The 15,074-nt window shown below is 50.5% G+C and overlaps 6 protein-coding genes across 6 annotated transcripts; 2 read left to right on the top strand and 4 right to left on the bottom strand.

Annotated features, from left to right (window-relative positions):
* Positions 1-470: 470 nt before the first annotated feature.
* KY384_000144 (uncharacterized protein) lies at positions 471-963 on the bottom strand (the record flags this gene model as incomplete). Its single annotated transcript, XM_044808681.1, has 3 exons — positions 471-542; positions 593-882; positions 954-963. The coding sequence occupies 3 exons, from the start codon at positions 961-963 to the stop codon at positions 471-473; spliced, it is 372 nt and encodes a 123-aa protein (XP_044665434.1).
* Positions 964-2,722: 1,759 nt separating this feature from the next.
* KY384_000143 (uncharacterized protein) lies at positions 2,723-4,035 on the bottom strand (the record flags this gene model as incomplete). The annotated part of the gene is made up of 2 exons (XM_044808680.1): positions 2,723-3,687; positions 3,753-4,035. 2 exons carry the CDS (start codon positions 4,033-4,035, stop codon positions 2,723-2,725), a joined length of 1,248 nt encoding a protein of 415 aa, XP_044665433.1.
* A 629-nt stretch (positions 4,036-4,664) lies between these two features.
* KY384_000142 (uncharacterized protein) lies at positions 4,665-7,477 on the bottom strand (the record flags this gene model as incomplete). The annotated part of the gene is made up of 7 exons (XM_044808679.1): positions 4,665-4,729; positions 4,921-5,427; positions 5,500-5,764; positions 5,814-6,197; positions 6,221-6,538; positions 6,585-6,861; positions 7,389-7,477. The coding sequence occupies 7 exons, from the start codon at positions 7,475-7,477 to the stop codon at positions 4,665-4,667; spliced, it is 1,905 nt and encodes a 634-aa protein (XP_044665432.1).
* Positions 7,478-8,076: 599 nt separating this feature from the next.
* On the top strand, positions 8,077-10,099 carry KY384_000141 (uncharacterized protein; the record flags this gene model as incomplete). Its single annotated transcript, XM_044808678.1, has 5 exons — positions 8,077-8,317; positions 8,468-8,767; positions 8,841-9,034; positions 9,129-9,503; positions 9,569-10,099. The coding sequence occupies 5 exons, from the start codon at positions 8,077-8,079 to the stop codon at positions 10,097-10,099; spliced, it is 1,641 nt and encodes a 546-aa protein (XP_044665431.1).
* A 509-nt stretch (positions 10,100-10,608) lies between these two features.
* KY384_000140 (uncharacterized protein) lies at positions 10,609-11,993 on the bottom strand (the record flags this gene model as incomplete). The annotated part of the gene is made up of 4 exons (XM_044808677.1): positions 10,609-11,113; positions 11,182-11,446; positions 11,726-11,762; positions 11,820-11,993. 4 exons carry the CDS (start codon positions 11,991-11,993, stop codon positions 10,609-10,611), a joined length of 981 nt encoding a protein of 326 aa, XP_044665430.1.
* Positions 11,994-13,132: 1,139 nt separating this feature from the next.
* Positions 13,133-14,359, top strand: KY384_000139 (uncharacterized protein; the record flags this gene model as incomplete). The annotated part of the gene is made up of 1 exon (XM_044808676.1): positions 13,133-14,359. The coding sequence occupies one exon, from the start codon at positions 13,133-13,135 to the stop codon at positions 14,357-14,359; it is 1,227 nt and encodes a 408-aa protein (XP_044665429.1).
* Between the last annotated feature and the right edge of the window lie 715 nt (positions 14,360-15,074).

The raw sequence follows: 15,074 nt of genomic DNA, 5'->3' as shown, positions 1-15,074 counted from the left end.
GTAATTGTGACGGCGTTCTAAAGCTTTGAACACACAAGAGCCCTCGGTAAACCAACGAAATTGGTTCCAAGCTCAGAGAATGAAAGAAAACGGGATGGTGTTTGATAGGAATGCTCCAACGAAAGATGCTTAATTTGCCATGCTTGCCTAAGCTCAGTCAAGGTATACTCTAGGACTGCCAGAAATTTTGCCTCCTGACAAAGTGGTTCATGGTGGAACTCGGCTGCAATTCCGTGCATTGCACACAAATCGTGACCTTGAATACCTCGTTGACAAAATTGAAATGTGGAAGCAAGACGTTCTGCGCTCCCTTGGACCAAATGATGTGACGGCTCAAAAGTCTATTTCTATTCAACAATATACATAGAAGACAAAGTCTAGATACGACAACATCGCCAAACTCATCCCTCGCCCTCAGCACGTTCTCTTCTCGTACACCGATTCCCCCACCACAGTCGCCAAAGCTCTCCTCACCCATCCAGCGCCTTCCACGTCTCGCTTGGCGCAGATCTCATAATCACCACCACCTCTATTAGTTGCGGCTAGAAACAGACAATGTCAGCAATGCGTTCCCTCGTACATCAGCACAAACTCGATCTAACCCACCTACGAAGGGTTTCCCATTCTTATACGTGGTCTTCTCCTTTTCCTCGGGCGTTGACCCTGCTTGGGCTTGCTGCAGACTACTGCCGGGCGTGATATGATCTGGATCCTGAATATCTGTGGTGGAGCCGGTGGAGCCGGTGCGGTAAATTGATGAAGTGTCTGGGCCTGTGTCGGCTACGTTCGCACGAGCGAGGAGGGAGGCGGCCTTAGTGTCTGGGTTCGGCATCGGAATGGCGTGGGTGAGGAGGATGCTGAGGGATGTTGTAAGGATGATGGCTTTGATTTGGTTAGTATGTGCTTGTTGTCGTCGAGGGAGAGTACTGTGAAGGTCTGAGGGCTATACGTACCGAATTGCATGATGGCTAACCCGGAGTTTGTAGAGGAAGTATGTGTGTACTCAAAACTTTTGATCTTGAGAAGTGAGGATAGAGTGGGTTGAAAGTGGTGAAGATGATGATCATCATCAATGACGGTAATGTCTTTGCTAACTCTTCTGGAGGGGATTGTTCGATGAATGGATGCCGATCTCAACCAGTCACAACCACCTCTTATATACAGACTTCCGACGAATACGTTTCAGTGTTCATTCGCTCGCCAACCTCACCGTCTATCGCGTACGAAATCTCTGAGTTCACGTCATTTATCACTCAAGCTTATCGACCCTCCCACCACGGAGCCGCACTTGCGAGAGATTTTGCCACCTGACGAGGAAGCGTCAGCAGACGGCGAACTCTAAAGCCTCAACTTGTGGCGGGGGCGCCGGCAACGACCCTGGCGGCAAACCTACCTTGCTCTCTGAGAGGTATCTGATATGGCGGATTTCCTGTCTGGGCAAGGTGGGCATCAAACGAAACATGCGAATTGCCGAGATAGGGGAAGTGATATCATTAGTGTTTCAAGAACCATTCTCATCATCATCATCATCATTACTCCCCGGCTGCTCCTCAATTACTGGAACACAACGATCAAGACCACCAAGATATCTCCTCAATGACCTTTGGTCCCCGCTTCACGGGACGCCATTGGTGAAGTGACTGTCGTTCCCGAAGTTCGCACGCTCGAACGTCAATCCAAAGTACTCGTGGCAAATGGAGAATTCGGAATTGCGGGGACGGCTGAGGCGGAATCAAGCTTCATCACAAGCCAGAGGCAAAACGATAGATAAGGCGGGCCGCCCCTTTCCAGCCCTGTCCATGTTGTTTCACGGGCTCTAGGGGTAGGGATTGGGGATGAGATTGGTGCGGCTATAGAATGTCGGTGCGTTAGGGCTGGTGAGCGTGCCGTCTGATATGATAGCCGGGGAATTTGGATCCTTTGCCGGATGCGAAAATTTGTTTGAATCTGGAGTGTTGCGCGATGGGAGTCTGTCTTTGAGGTATTTGAGCATTGAGAGGGGGAGGGGGAGTAGGGTTTTCATGGGGTGGAAATCAGACGTGTGAGGTGGAGAGAAACTTCACACCTACCCGCGGGAAAATTCAACCACTCGAGTGACTGAAAACATCTTGTGCAATCTTAGAGAAGTAGTCAGGCTTGAGGATGAGATGTAGATATCTGGCTCGACATTGATATTTCTTGGAAGATCATGGTATGTATTCGTGAGAATATGTCTGTGTATGCATAAATTTCCAAGAAAATGCAATTCGACCATTGTTCTTCCAGATAAGCAACCAAAAACCTTTGATATCTCTATCGATCAACCTTGGTAGCCGTAGAGTATTTTGGAAGCTCCTGCCAAAAGCACGCATGCCCCCAGCTTCTGCCAATCCAGCGAACTTTGAGCCATAGGGAATATGCAAAGACGCGATGCTAAAGAATTTCTGCTACTATGGCTAGGTTTTCAGTCGTGTGGTAGAATGAGCATTTTACGTGCATTTTTCTGCGTGATGGGGAGACAAGGTGACATGTGCGAAAGAGTTGCGGCTTGAAAGGGTGAAGGAGAGGGTTGAGAAGATGCTCTTCTGATGAACGCATCTAGGAGATTGCGTAGGGAAGGGCTACCTCGTTCTTACTGAATCCTAGAGGCCGTGGACTTGTAGCCACCCATTACCTCAAACTCGGGACTCGCTTTGCATGAGACGCCAGCTGGGACTTACCACTACTCTCTGAAGAACCAGCCTCAATTCCTCTCAGCAGCAATTCTTTCCTCCGCCAGAGCTTCCCGCCTCGAGTTGCTTTCCGGATCCAAATACGGCCTCTCCCCCACCCCCACAACCCTATGCCCCCTGCGCTCCCCATACCCCTCATAATCCGGCGTAGCAGCATGATAAACACTCCTATTATCCCATATCGCCAAATCACCCACCTCCCTCCACTTATGCCGCACCTGCAAATCATGATTCTCCACCACCAGTCTCAAAAACCAGTCCAACAAGCCCTTGGACTCATCCGCAGTCAGCTCGTTGATGTGCGATACGTGGTGACCGACTGCGAACACGGATTTCCAGCCCGTGACGGGGTTCGTGCGGATGACGGGGTGCGTGGCCTCGAGGGATGTGCCGGTGTTGAGGGGGCTGCCCCGCGGGCCCGGGTGGAGGGAGAAGTTTTGCGTCGAGGCGGCTTTGTGGAAGAGTGGTTGGGCATAGGTGGCCGTTAGGCCTTCGAGGAATTTTTGGTATGGGGGGGAGATGCGGTCGAAGAGCTCGTAGCCGGATGCCCAGAGCGTGTCTGGAGGGATAGTCAGTGGGGTTTTTGGTTTGGTTGCAGGGCAAGGGGGCAAGGAGGGGAGAATGTGGACGTTACCTCCGCCAGTCTTGGGAAGCTCAGTCAAGCGGAGCGCGGAGAAATCGGAGGGGGCCTGCTCAAATGTGATGTCTGAATGCCATTGATCTTTGAGACTTTGTTTCCTGGTCCTCGGATCGAGCGCTGAGCCGGGGTATGTGGACTTGGCGGCCAGGGAGGAAATCACGCTGATTTCATCATCTTTCGAGCTGTGTTCACGACCAGAATTTGAGACCGGGTGGATGTGCAGGCCTGAGGTGCTTGGCTTGCCTGAGAGTTCTCCTAGACGCTGAATTAATTGCTTTTGGAGGTCGTCGGTCAGGTTATTTTGAGCGCGGAAAAAGACAACGCCGCGCTGGGATACTGTATAGATATGTTGGCGTGGAAATGCTATGGTTTTCCTCGTGGGGGTCGAGGGCCGGACCTACCGGTGATGGCCAGATCCCGTATCAAGTCGTCCGAATTCGGCGATTTGAGCCATGCGGTGATGTCCACGTCTTTGAATTCACGGCCAATCACGGGAGTCACATCAAAGTACTCAAAGTCTTCCAGAACTCCCTTGAACTTCAGAGGCTCCTTGGACTGAGTATGCTCGGATGGCACCCTTTGATTTCCCTCTGTCTCCTTCGTGGTGTGACCGTTGACCGCAGTTTTTGAGTTGTCGGCGATTGCTGCTCCAGACACGTACCCATTATCAAGTTGTGGTGCCATGATCTCGCGACAAGACTGTAGAAGAAGCTTCGTGAAGTAGAGACCCAAGGTGAGAGGAATTTATACGATTATTTGATAGTTTGTAGAGATCGAGCAATCAGCAAATTGGCAAAGCGTAGATTAATGGCGGACTTTCCTTCATAGTCTGTAGACTGGCGCGATACATTAGTGTATGGCGTGCTTTTTTCCTGGACCTGAACCTGGACCTAGTTGGAGGAACATGGTAGATCACGATGGTGGGGCATATTCACGTGTGCTTACTCAGCTACTGACCAGAGATCAGGCTGGCTTTGGGTACCAAATGGGATGATGAGAATTGCCATAGAGTAATTAGCCTACCTTGACTGATTGTTGAAGAGGGATTCTACCGCTGGATATGCCAACTGTCATCGGCTATTCTCCTTAAACGATTGACAAAGGAAGCATACCCATCATTAACATTCGTACTTCCCTGACAGGAAGATTGTGTTCAGCGTCCGTGTATCAAAGCGCTTTCTCATGAACCCGGCGAATTTATCTTGAGCATGCTTAGTCTACACATAGGATAGACTGGGTACGCAGGCAGTGCAGGTGTATCATTGTAACTTTGTAAATTTCGCTTTCAAGTATGGACGTCCGATATGCGAGTTTTACTGGTTTCCCCCGTATCTGACAGCTGTCTTGATATCGTCTGCTATCTTCTCTGCCAGTGCATCTGTGTTAAGTTCGTCAGCTTTGAATAATCCGAGTTCACGATTGAAATTATAAAGATTGGTGATGCGCAGGCCCCGTTTTTTCACGCGACTCCCACGAACTCCAACTCGCCATGTAGTATTTCTCCACGAACTGCGAGCGAATGTCGCTCCTCGCAGTAGAAAATGGGCAACTGAAGAAGAGAAGACTTACAAATAGTAGCCATAGGATGCCCTGGCGGCAAGAACGGAAATGCACTCGCGTCCACCACTCTCAATCCTCGCACACCCATTACCCTACACCTCGAATCTACCACCGCCATCTTATCACTCTCCTTCCCCATCTTATTCGTCGCACTAGCATGAAATACAGCCCCAAAACTCCTCCTCACCGTTTCCAGAATCTCCTCATCGCTTTCCCCACCAACGCCTGGCACCCCACCTCCGCCAACAGTCTTACCGGGAAACGCCTCGTCACCAATGACTATTTCCTGCATCACAGGAGTTGCAAAGGCGGCACGTGCACGCTTGTAGGCGGCGATGGCAACGGCTTGATCAGTCGGGTGAGTCAGCCAGTTGGGGTTTATGAGCGGCTGGTCAGCAGTGTCAGGGGAGGAGATGGAAACGTTGCCGCGGGAGAGGGGGGCGACTAGGGCGGCGGCTAGGGTGACATATTGATTCGTGTCATGAGGGGCGCCGGTCACGAAATTCTCCTGGAGGCCTAGTCGAGGGGGGTGTAAGTGGTATGTTCATCTAGAGTTGCAGAGAGGGAATATAAGTTCATATAACGAACCGAAATAAGCACCGATGGCTAAATATTCGAGCTCAGGCCAGTCATCTGGGAATTGAGATAGATCGGAGAGGGCAGACGCAGGGAGGGATGAGCGAGAAGATGGGGGCAATTTTTCCCATGCTAGAAAGTCGGAGCCGGGGTTTGAAAGGATGCCGGATTGTGTGGCAGCAAATTCTTTCATTGCTGCGTCTAAGTAAGAGGTTTGCCCGAGGGAGGAATCTGTGATGAGATTGACGGAGTAAGATGGTCCGAAGAGGACGTGATCCTACGACAGTCATCTATGTTTTAGAGGATATGGAATAGAGCCAACGAACCCACATGTTTTGACCGACTCCTGGACGGTCCGCAATGATAGGTATATCGAATTGATCTAAAATGGCTTTAGGGCCCACACCAGATACCATGAGTAATTGTGGTGACTGGAACACTCCTGCAGATAAAATGACCTCCTTCTTCGCTGACAAGGTGATAGTATCTGAGGTTTGGTTTCCGCCTGCGACTTGGATCCCTACTGCAGTTTTACCTTCGAAGACTACCTTCTTAGCCAGTGTGTGCGTATACACTACTAAGTTGGATCGACCCTTCGTAGGCTGAAGAAACGCTGTTTCCGACGATTCCCGTAGACCCGTGGTAGAATTGATCGTCGCCACATTGTAGGCTGAGCCAAGAAGCGAGCCACTCGTGAAGCCCTTGGTGGGCTTGATGCCAATAGCTTCTAGACCTTGCTGGATCCACGATGAGAATGAAACGGCGTAGCTAGGGAATGTGATGTCAAGGGGTTGCCCCCAGCTCCAAGAAAGGTATCATCGTAGTCTGGCGTTGCATTCAATCCTCGTTTCTCATTCTTTGGAGGGGTGAAATTGAGCGACTTTTCGAAGTATGGAAGAAGATTTTCGAAAGTATAGCTTGGATCGCCGACCTCCTCGGCCCAAGCTTGGTATGAAGAAATGGTACCTCGCTGGTAAGCCATGTAATTACGGGCGGTGCAGCCGCCTAGGGTCTTCCCTCTAGCATAATGGATGATTTCGTTATGGGCTCCCTATGTGCATTTAGTCATCCTCAAACACAGATTCAAGATCACATACAGCCTGTGGAACAGTGGTGAATCCCCAGTCAACGTTTGGATTGGTATCTTTTGGATCCTTGCCAGCCCATAGAATGGCATTTGCCGGAACCGAAAGCTGTGAACCACTGCCCACCGAGTCTTCGTAAAAGCCTCCAGCTTCTATGACGGCGACCCGAAATAGAGAGTTCTCAGAAAGTCTTGCGGCAAGTGTCAAGCCAGCATTTCCCCCACCAACTATAATGTAGTCAAAACTGGTATCGCTTCCATTGAGGCCTTTGCTGCCGTCTGTTACGGTCCTGCGCCGCAGCGACGCCGAGGAAAGGCAGGTTGAAATTGAAAGTAAGACCACCAAGGAGAAGACATGGCGAATCATGGAGCTCAAACACGAATTGAATTTCGAAAAGAACGGGGTTATGTTCCGCAATTGTCGCGGTCGTTAGAGGAGCGAGATGAAATGGACAGTGCAATGCACATTGAGGCTCCCGGATCCAGGTACATATTTCATTGCATTTCCCACGTGCAACTCGCATTCATGCAGGTTATGAACCCGCGAAACAGTGGGATGACGACAAGCGCTGACCTGCAGGCCTTAGGGTCTGTCACTGGGTCGCAAATGGGAACGAGCAAGCCAGTGAAGGGAAAGTTCCTCAGTGGCTAGATTACTGAATCATAGCAATTGCCAACCGGCGCGTGGGTTGGCGGTCAGTCCTGAATGCAAAGAGCCGCAAGAGGCATCGATCCCCCCAGTTAGCGAGTCACTAAAGAGTCACTAGACCTGTAGAGGAAGGGTGCTATCAGCTAGGTGTGGGCTCCATAGAGCCACCCTGATCCGGCGCGACGGTAGTTGAGCTTGTTATCCCAATGGTTGCACTGTTTGATGGAGGTATGCGCATGCGAGGTGGACCCTCGCATGATGTTCGATGTTTGAAGATGAAGATCAATGTTGACAGATAGCTTACATAACATGGCATAACATTGCATAAAATTGTGCAAGTGTACCTCGCCGTGGAGCGGCGCCTATTTCCACCGACATCTACATCGAGAGGCGATGAACATGTTAGACATCGATGCAACATGGCAGACGGGTCTAGTCCACCGTCAGGAATCTTCTGCAAGGTCTTAAATAACCTGGACTCTCGATTGCCAGGAGCATGAGGACGAACGCCTATCGGCGTTGCCTACTTTTTCTCGGCGACTACTTTTCTGGTACTTTCGGGTACATTCCAAGTCCCACAGTTTCTTACATAAGATGAAGATGCTTATGCGCCGCTAATGCAGTGACTATGGTCTGCATGAAGAAAGATCAAAAGGCTTAGGCACGGATCTCAGTACCTGAGGTCGCCTTCGAGTGTTCTGTGGCCCACGTTAGTCCAGTGGTTTGGGCGCTCCTTCCTTGACGAGCATGTGCTTCCTTCAGCGCTTCGTGAGAGCGCTTGAACGCATTTACTGCATTTAGTGCCTGTTTGTTCTTGCACTTTATCTCACTCCGTACCAATATCGGAAAAGTCGCAATGGAAGGCCTGAAACTAGAGTCTCTTACATCTAAGAGTGCCTTTGGCGGCCTCGCAATCGTTTGCTTGCTCATTTGGTACATCTCTCGTCTTCTCTATAATGTCTACTTCCATCCACTTGCCCACTTTCCTGGGCCAAAGTTGGCTGGCGCAACGCGGTGGTATGAAGCGTACTTTGACCTTTGCGTTGGCCCTGGTGGCCAGTACTGGAGGGAGATTGACCGAATGCATGAGAAATACGGTTGGCTTACCTTACGAAGCGGCTTTCTAGACAGACTCGCTGAGAGCCATACGTGAATAGGACCAGTTGTGCGCATCGCTCCCAATGAGCTGCACATCAAAGATGGTCAAGACATTGCCTAAGGAGCCGGCACAATGCTAACTGTTCTAGTCAACTTCCACGAGACTCTCTACGCAATGGGGGTCAAAAGAAACAAGGTGCCTTACATGATTGATATATTCGGGACAAACCTCGCCATATTCGGCACCGAGCAGCATGATCTGCATCGTACGAGGAGAGCTGCACTCAATCCGTTCTTCTCAAAACGATCCGTCGCCGGGCTCGAGTCTATCATTCAATCAAAAGTGCGTCGCATGTGTGATCTGCTCAGCGACTATGAGGCCAGTGGAAAGGTACTGAAGGTGCAGCACGCTCTTACGGCCACTATCGTCGACATCACAAGTGAATATTGTACGTTCGGCCTACAGAAACTCCGCGTCCCAGGTAATACTTCCTTTTCGAATATGATTTCTAACGGATACAGCATTTGGAAAATGCGCGGCTGCCCTCGATGAACCTGATTTTGGTCCGGACTGGGATCAGATGATGCGAGGAGTCTCAGAGGTAGTCCCACTTGCTCGCTCTTTTCCGGGCATTGTCCAAGTAGCCCAAGGAATACCGATTCGTCTTGTGGAGCTTGCGAATCCTGTGCTCGCAGCATATTCACGTTTTGAGCAGGTCAGTCTGGCCTCATCATAAAGCTTGTAGCATGTTCTCCCTCCTTTGTACTCAAACATTCGATACGATAGGCTCAAATTGACCTTGAATGTAGCTTGTTCGGGTCCAAGTTGTAGAAATTTTCAATCGATACCGGTTATCCGACGCTGAGTTCGACAACGTCTCCACGAATTCAACATCGCTAGAGAGCAGGGACAAAAAGCCTGATACTTCGACACGCTCCATCTTCCACGAAATCCTGAACTCATCCTTGCCAGAGCATGAAAAGACAGTCGATCGTATGACACAAGAAGCTCTGAGTGTTATCGCCGCTGCTAGCGAGACTACTTCTTCGGTCCTAAGTACGACTATCTTCCACATCCTCGCGAACCCCAACATCTACGCCCGCTTAAAGCAGGAACTCAAAGACGTCATCCCAGACGCAAAAGAACTCAGCGACTGGCGCACGTTAGAAGCTCTACCGTACCTAGTAAGCCCGCCTTCCGCCCCCCCTCCCCCCATTCAGTCAATCCAGCATCGCTCATGTTATCACAGACAGCAACAATAAAAGAAGGCCTCCGCATCACCGTCTCCATCTGCTCCCGGCTTCCCCTATCCTCTCCCGACAAGCCCCTCATGTACACCACCCCTTCCAGCTCCTCTTTTACAGCCACCTCACCAACCTCGCCCCAGAAAACCTACACAATCCCACCAGGCACCTACGTCGGCATGACGCCCACCGACCTCCTCCACAACCCCGACATCTACCCCTCGCCAAAAACATTCTGTCCAGACCGCTGGCTCGCCACAACCCCATCCCACCCTTCCCACCCACTGAGAACAAATCCTAAACTCATGGATGCAGCATTCCGGCCCTTCAACGCCGGGCCAAGGATGTGTATAGGGCTGAACCTTGCGTACGCGAATATGTACCATATCCTCGCCGCGCTGATGAGGAGGTGGGAGCTGGAGTTATATGAGACGGAGAGGGAGAGGGATGTCGATTTTGTGAGGGATCAGTTTGTGAGTAAACCTGGGAAGAATGGCAAGGGGGTCAGGGTGAGAGTTGTGGGGGAGAGGGCGTAGGGGTGGGGTGAGGGAGGAGGGGAGTGGGGATGGAGAGGACTGGGGAAGTAGAGGACTGGGGGAGGACGGGGGATACAAGCAGAACTTAGGCTGCCCTGTCCGAAAGGAGTGGTGTCTTTCTTACTCCCAGTTGCGACGCGAGTAGACTGAGACGATTACACGCGTGTCAGGAGTTCTGGAATCATTAAGAGTGGAAGCCGGCTCTTGTTTACCCCTATTTGAAAGTTTCTTGGGTAGCACTTTTGCCAGGAACCTCCAGATTTAACCAAAATAACTTTATTATCTGATCATTTACTGATTGACATGTGAGAAGATCTCTCTCTATTTCAATCACGTACCAATCACTCCTCAATCTCATCTTTAGAGCATGTTATCACGACTCAAATGAACGCCAAATCCACAGCGCCTCGCCAATCAGCAAAACCCAATTGACGCGCGAAGACCCAGTTGATATCAAAGCAAGACAGCCGCCGCTATGAAGCACAAACGATCCTCCATCACCATCATCCTCATGACTCTGCTACCACAGGATGCGAAGGCGACCTCCGTATTTGCACATCCTTCTGGACTCTTATCCCCGGCGAGCCCCTCAGCGCCTCCGTATCCTCCACCCCTAGGCTCATTTCCCTCTCATCCACCTCTTCATCAATAAGCGTCGGCGCCTGCTCCCCACCCCCAGCTTTCGACGCCGCCGTAGTATGATTCCCGTACACATTCTGCAACGGATACTCACTATCACTGATATTGCTGAACTGGCGCGGATTCTTCGGGTAGGAGAGGTATTGGCTGGAGGAGGAGGTGGTGGCTGTGGCCTTGGAGGATTTTATCGAGGACCGTACGCGGCCCAGGCAGCTGCTTATTGTCGGCCCGAGCGTGGGACCGCATGCTACCATCGCTGCCAAGCTGGGTTCGAGGACGGACCAGATCCAGCAGTCGACTGCGTCCCAGGTGTAGTCTTTGGTTGTGTTTAGTTGTACGAGGTAGATTATGCGGAGGATGGCGACTATGATGTCGCTGGGGGATGTTAGGGTGGGTCATTGGGATGGGATTTTGGTGGGGGAGGGGGGAAAGGGGAGACTCACAGGGTTCCCAAAGCGAAGACGAAACTCAGCCCGATCTTGTTTGTGGTACTGGTGTGTAATTTCCAGATCATGGGTAAGGGGAGACACATGATTGAGAAGTCGCCCACAATGTCGAGCGCAGCAATTGCGATGTAGGCTGGGATGCGATCACCGCAATGACCTTTCAGCATTGGATTCCAGTTCTTTGCAAAGGGGCGACACATGCATGCGCCGATGAGGATGGTCATTAGCATCCAGCAGACTTGGTAGCCTAGAACGATGCTGGCTGCGAGGCATGTCAGCATTCTTCTATGAGTGGAAGAGATTTTGGTAGTACCGCAGATCTTGAATCTTCTTGTGAAGAAGATCCGTATTAGCAGGAGGACGATCGATATCTTGATGAGTCCCAGTGATGTTCCGAATGAAAACTGAAGGGCCGAGAGAGTCTTGTATAAGTCCACGGCATTTTGTGGCTTTAGTGAAGCTTCGTGGTGCCCTACACCTCCGAGGTATACCGCTATCAAATGTGAGCACTTTGCTCTTTAGCTCTTTTCACGCGACATACAAGCTAGGATAATGGCAGTGTGTCCCCAAACGGGCAACTATTCAGATGGTCAGTGTGTGGTCAGGATCAACTCCTCGTCTGAATCATTACATACCAACGCCGCCAGGATGAACCAGTCATCAGCGCCATAAACGCTTTTGGTGAGCTTCCTCGAACCAAATCGAGCCGCTACAGCGAAGGTCGCAAGCACGGGGAAGATCCAGGACACTACGACAATCGCAGTCGAGCCAGTATTATTCGCCGGCACATAATCTCGTGAGACAAGCATCGCGCAGGTGTTGACATTGGCAGGTGAAGCACTTCATTCATCGCTGGAAGCACATACGAACTTCTCAGCTGAAGACACAAAGTCTCCGCGTTCTTTGCGACAACGCAATTAAGCATCATCTAGTCAGCACACCACGGCACTTCAGATGTAATAATGCGCGAAGCTTGTAGCGGCTGGTCGTGCTGCAGGATTACCACCGTGGGCCAAGAGATCGGAAAGCGGACCTAGGGAAGGTACATACCTTGTACCACCACCAGAGTAAGCGATCTGCAAGAGGTGGCCAGTGAGCATCAGCCAGGGCGGCACTATGCATCCGAATGCAGGAAGTAGCCGAGGACGGTGCATGATGTCTGGTCCTTCGGTGCTTGGCCGCACGCTAATGATGCGAGTAAGAATGGTGTGGAGAAGAGTGGTAGCCCGGCTGGCGTGTAAGGGACTTGCAGCTGCATGTCTTGTGTCTTGTTACAGCGCTGCATGGGCAGTGCTATTATTGAGGTGATTTTTGGACCGACGGAAAGACTTGCTGCCTATGGCACGCGGTCTCATCGCCATAGCAGCTGTCATACTCCATATACTCTGGCGTAAACTGTCAAAGCGGGATTCATGTCTTCGTGCCGCGCCCCATCCCATCCCATCCCTTTCCGGTGTCAGTCCGGTGTCAGAAGCAAGCCACATGTGGGATACCTAGCCTTCCTAGCTCGCCGCCTTTACCTTCTCCGTCTTACGCCGGGCCTGTTGCAGGTCATCTGTCGATCTTTGTATCTCATTGATTATTGCAGGAGACAACAGGGTCATGTCTAAATTTAGGACTGCCCCGCCATCGCCGATATTAGCTGCAGGTATTTTGAAGGCCGACGCTCTACGCGGTAGCCCTCTTCAGAACAGCCTGGGCATACTAAAACTCTGTTTAAATGCGCTGAAAAGATAATATGATCATTAGCTTTCTGATCAGGGTTTGAATGAGTAACAGACCTTGGGACGGGGGCCCCTCGGGCGCGCGTTGCTAAATGCCAAGCTTTTGCAGCTCGGGACGGAGAAACTTTTTTCCAACGATAGGAACCTGCGATTGACGGAGAAAGGTTTTCTCCGGACCGATGTGCAGGAAAGATAGACATTGAGCCATCGAGCTGTGGTTCACTATGCGCCTGATCAATACAAACTCGTTAGAGCTCGAAGAGTTCTTTGATAGCAAGATTCCCGAGTATGCAATATTGTCCCATCGATGGGGCCAGAAAGAGATATCGTTCAAGGAATTCCGAAAGGACAAGACACCAGATGACGCAGGTAAATCGAAAATCATCCGATGCTGTGCGTTGGCAAGGACGCGTTCGATCTCATGGGTCTGGATAGACACCTGTTGTATTGATAAGAGAAGCAGTGCTGAGCTGTCTGAGGCCATCAACTCTATGTATCGCTGGTATCAGAATGCGAAGGAGTGTTATATCTACCTTTCTGACGTTGTATTGCCTGGGAAGTGCCTACCGTCAAGCAATGATGCGTCGTATCAGCAATTCCACGAGTCGTTCAGACAGTCCCTATGGTTTACACGAGGCTGGACCCTTCAGGAGCTTTTGGCACCTCGCAAAAGCTTCTTTTTCGACTCTGATTGGGAAATCATCAGCAGTCAAGAGGATCTTGTCAGTGATATTGCCGAAGCGACGGGGATCTCTCGTGAGGATCTTGAATCCGCTGATCTCAAGAGTGCAAGTATTGCACGAAGAATGTACTGGGCCTCGAAAAGAGAAACGAGTAGGGCAGAAGACATGGCTTATTGCCTACTTGGTATCTTCGACATCAATATGCCACTATTGTACGGTGAAGGAATTGAGAAAGCCTTCAGGCGGCTTCAATTAGAGATCATCAAAGACTCGGATGACGAATCAATATTCGCTTGGTCAACAAAAACAAGGAATACAAGCATTCTCGCGCCTGACCCGGGCTGCTTCATCAATTCCAGGGACATTGTCTCATTTTCAAATTACAGGGCTAATATCGGCAGACCATTCTCAATGACGAACAGAGGGCTGGAAATGAACGTGCCAGTGGAATATCTTTGGGAACATCCTACATTATTCGGTAATGCGCTCTTCCTGAACTGCGGAAAGCTTCCTCCCAACGGCGTCACAGGAGAAACATTCCTTGTCAGCATCCGTATTATATTCGATAGTCAAGTTTTCTCCGGAAATAGTCTATGTTGTCGCCGAGCCAACTCGAACAATTTAGAATTTCAAAGCCCACCGGAAACAACGTTTGAACTTTTCCAGAAAAGAAAACACCTAACCATTTACGTGTGCGAACATTCAGGAAATTTCGATTATTTCTTGACGAACAAGGCAATACGCCAAATGGCAGAGGAACAGAAGTAGCGAGGACGAGAAACTATCCGAAACCTCCATTCGGATATTGACGTAACATCATCAGGTATGCAACAAACGATGCGGATCATGCGTGAACCCATGCCGCAGGTCATCTAACAAGCAGCAACGTGCATCGAGAAGCGAAGCCTCAGGCCATAACGAGTATGTCATTCCTTTCCGGTGTCACAAACAAGCCACCGGTGAAATATGTAGCTCGAGGCCTCATATCATTCGGGTCCAACTCGGCGTCTGTTGCAGGCCAACTGCAGATCGAGTGGATAATTATCTTCATATCTCTCTTGATTGATTGACTATGTTTCAAGGACATTTGGTCGAGTGAAACAACGGCAAGGTTATTTCGCTCGTTTTCAGCTCGCGTCTGAGAGTTGTTCGCAGAATGTGAGCTAGGGGGCCACGGTGCTAGGTTTGTCTCTATCATCACTTCTCCCTTCCGCTTCTTCTCTCGTCTACCTACAATTTGCTGCTTTCTTCTGCGACGATCACAGCCTCGAGCTTACATGAGTTGCAACGCCTCCAAAGCAGCTCTGCAGCCTCATCGCAGCGATTAACGGTACATGACGCAAAAGACTCACACGAGCCTTGATGACAAAGGAAGGGTATAGGTTGCAGCCAAAGCCATCCCCTCACTCGTACTTGGTTGAGAGCGGTTGGATGCTGGAGGTCCTGGCATGGATCTTAGCAGTAGCCGCCCTCGTAATACACT

This window comes from Bacidia gigantensis (genome assembly GCF_019456465.1).
Source record: "Bacidia gigantensis strain McMullin 20006 chromosome Unknown contig_49, whole genome shotgun sequence".
NCBI classification, from domain to species: Eukaryota; Fungi; Ascomycota; class Lecanoromycetes; order Lecanorales; family Ramalinaceae; genus Bacidia; species Bacidia gigantensis.
This window is presented reverse-complemented; position numbering and strand designations above follow the sequence as displayed.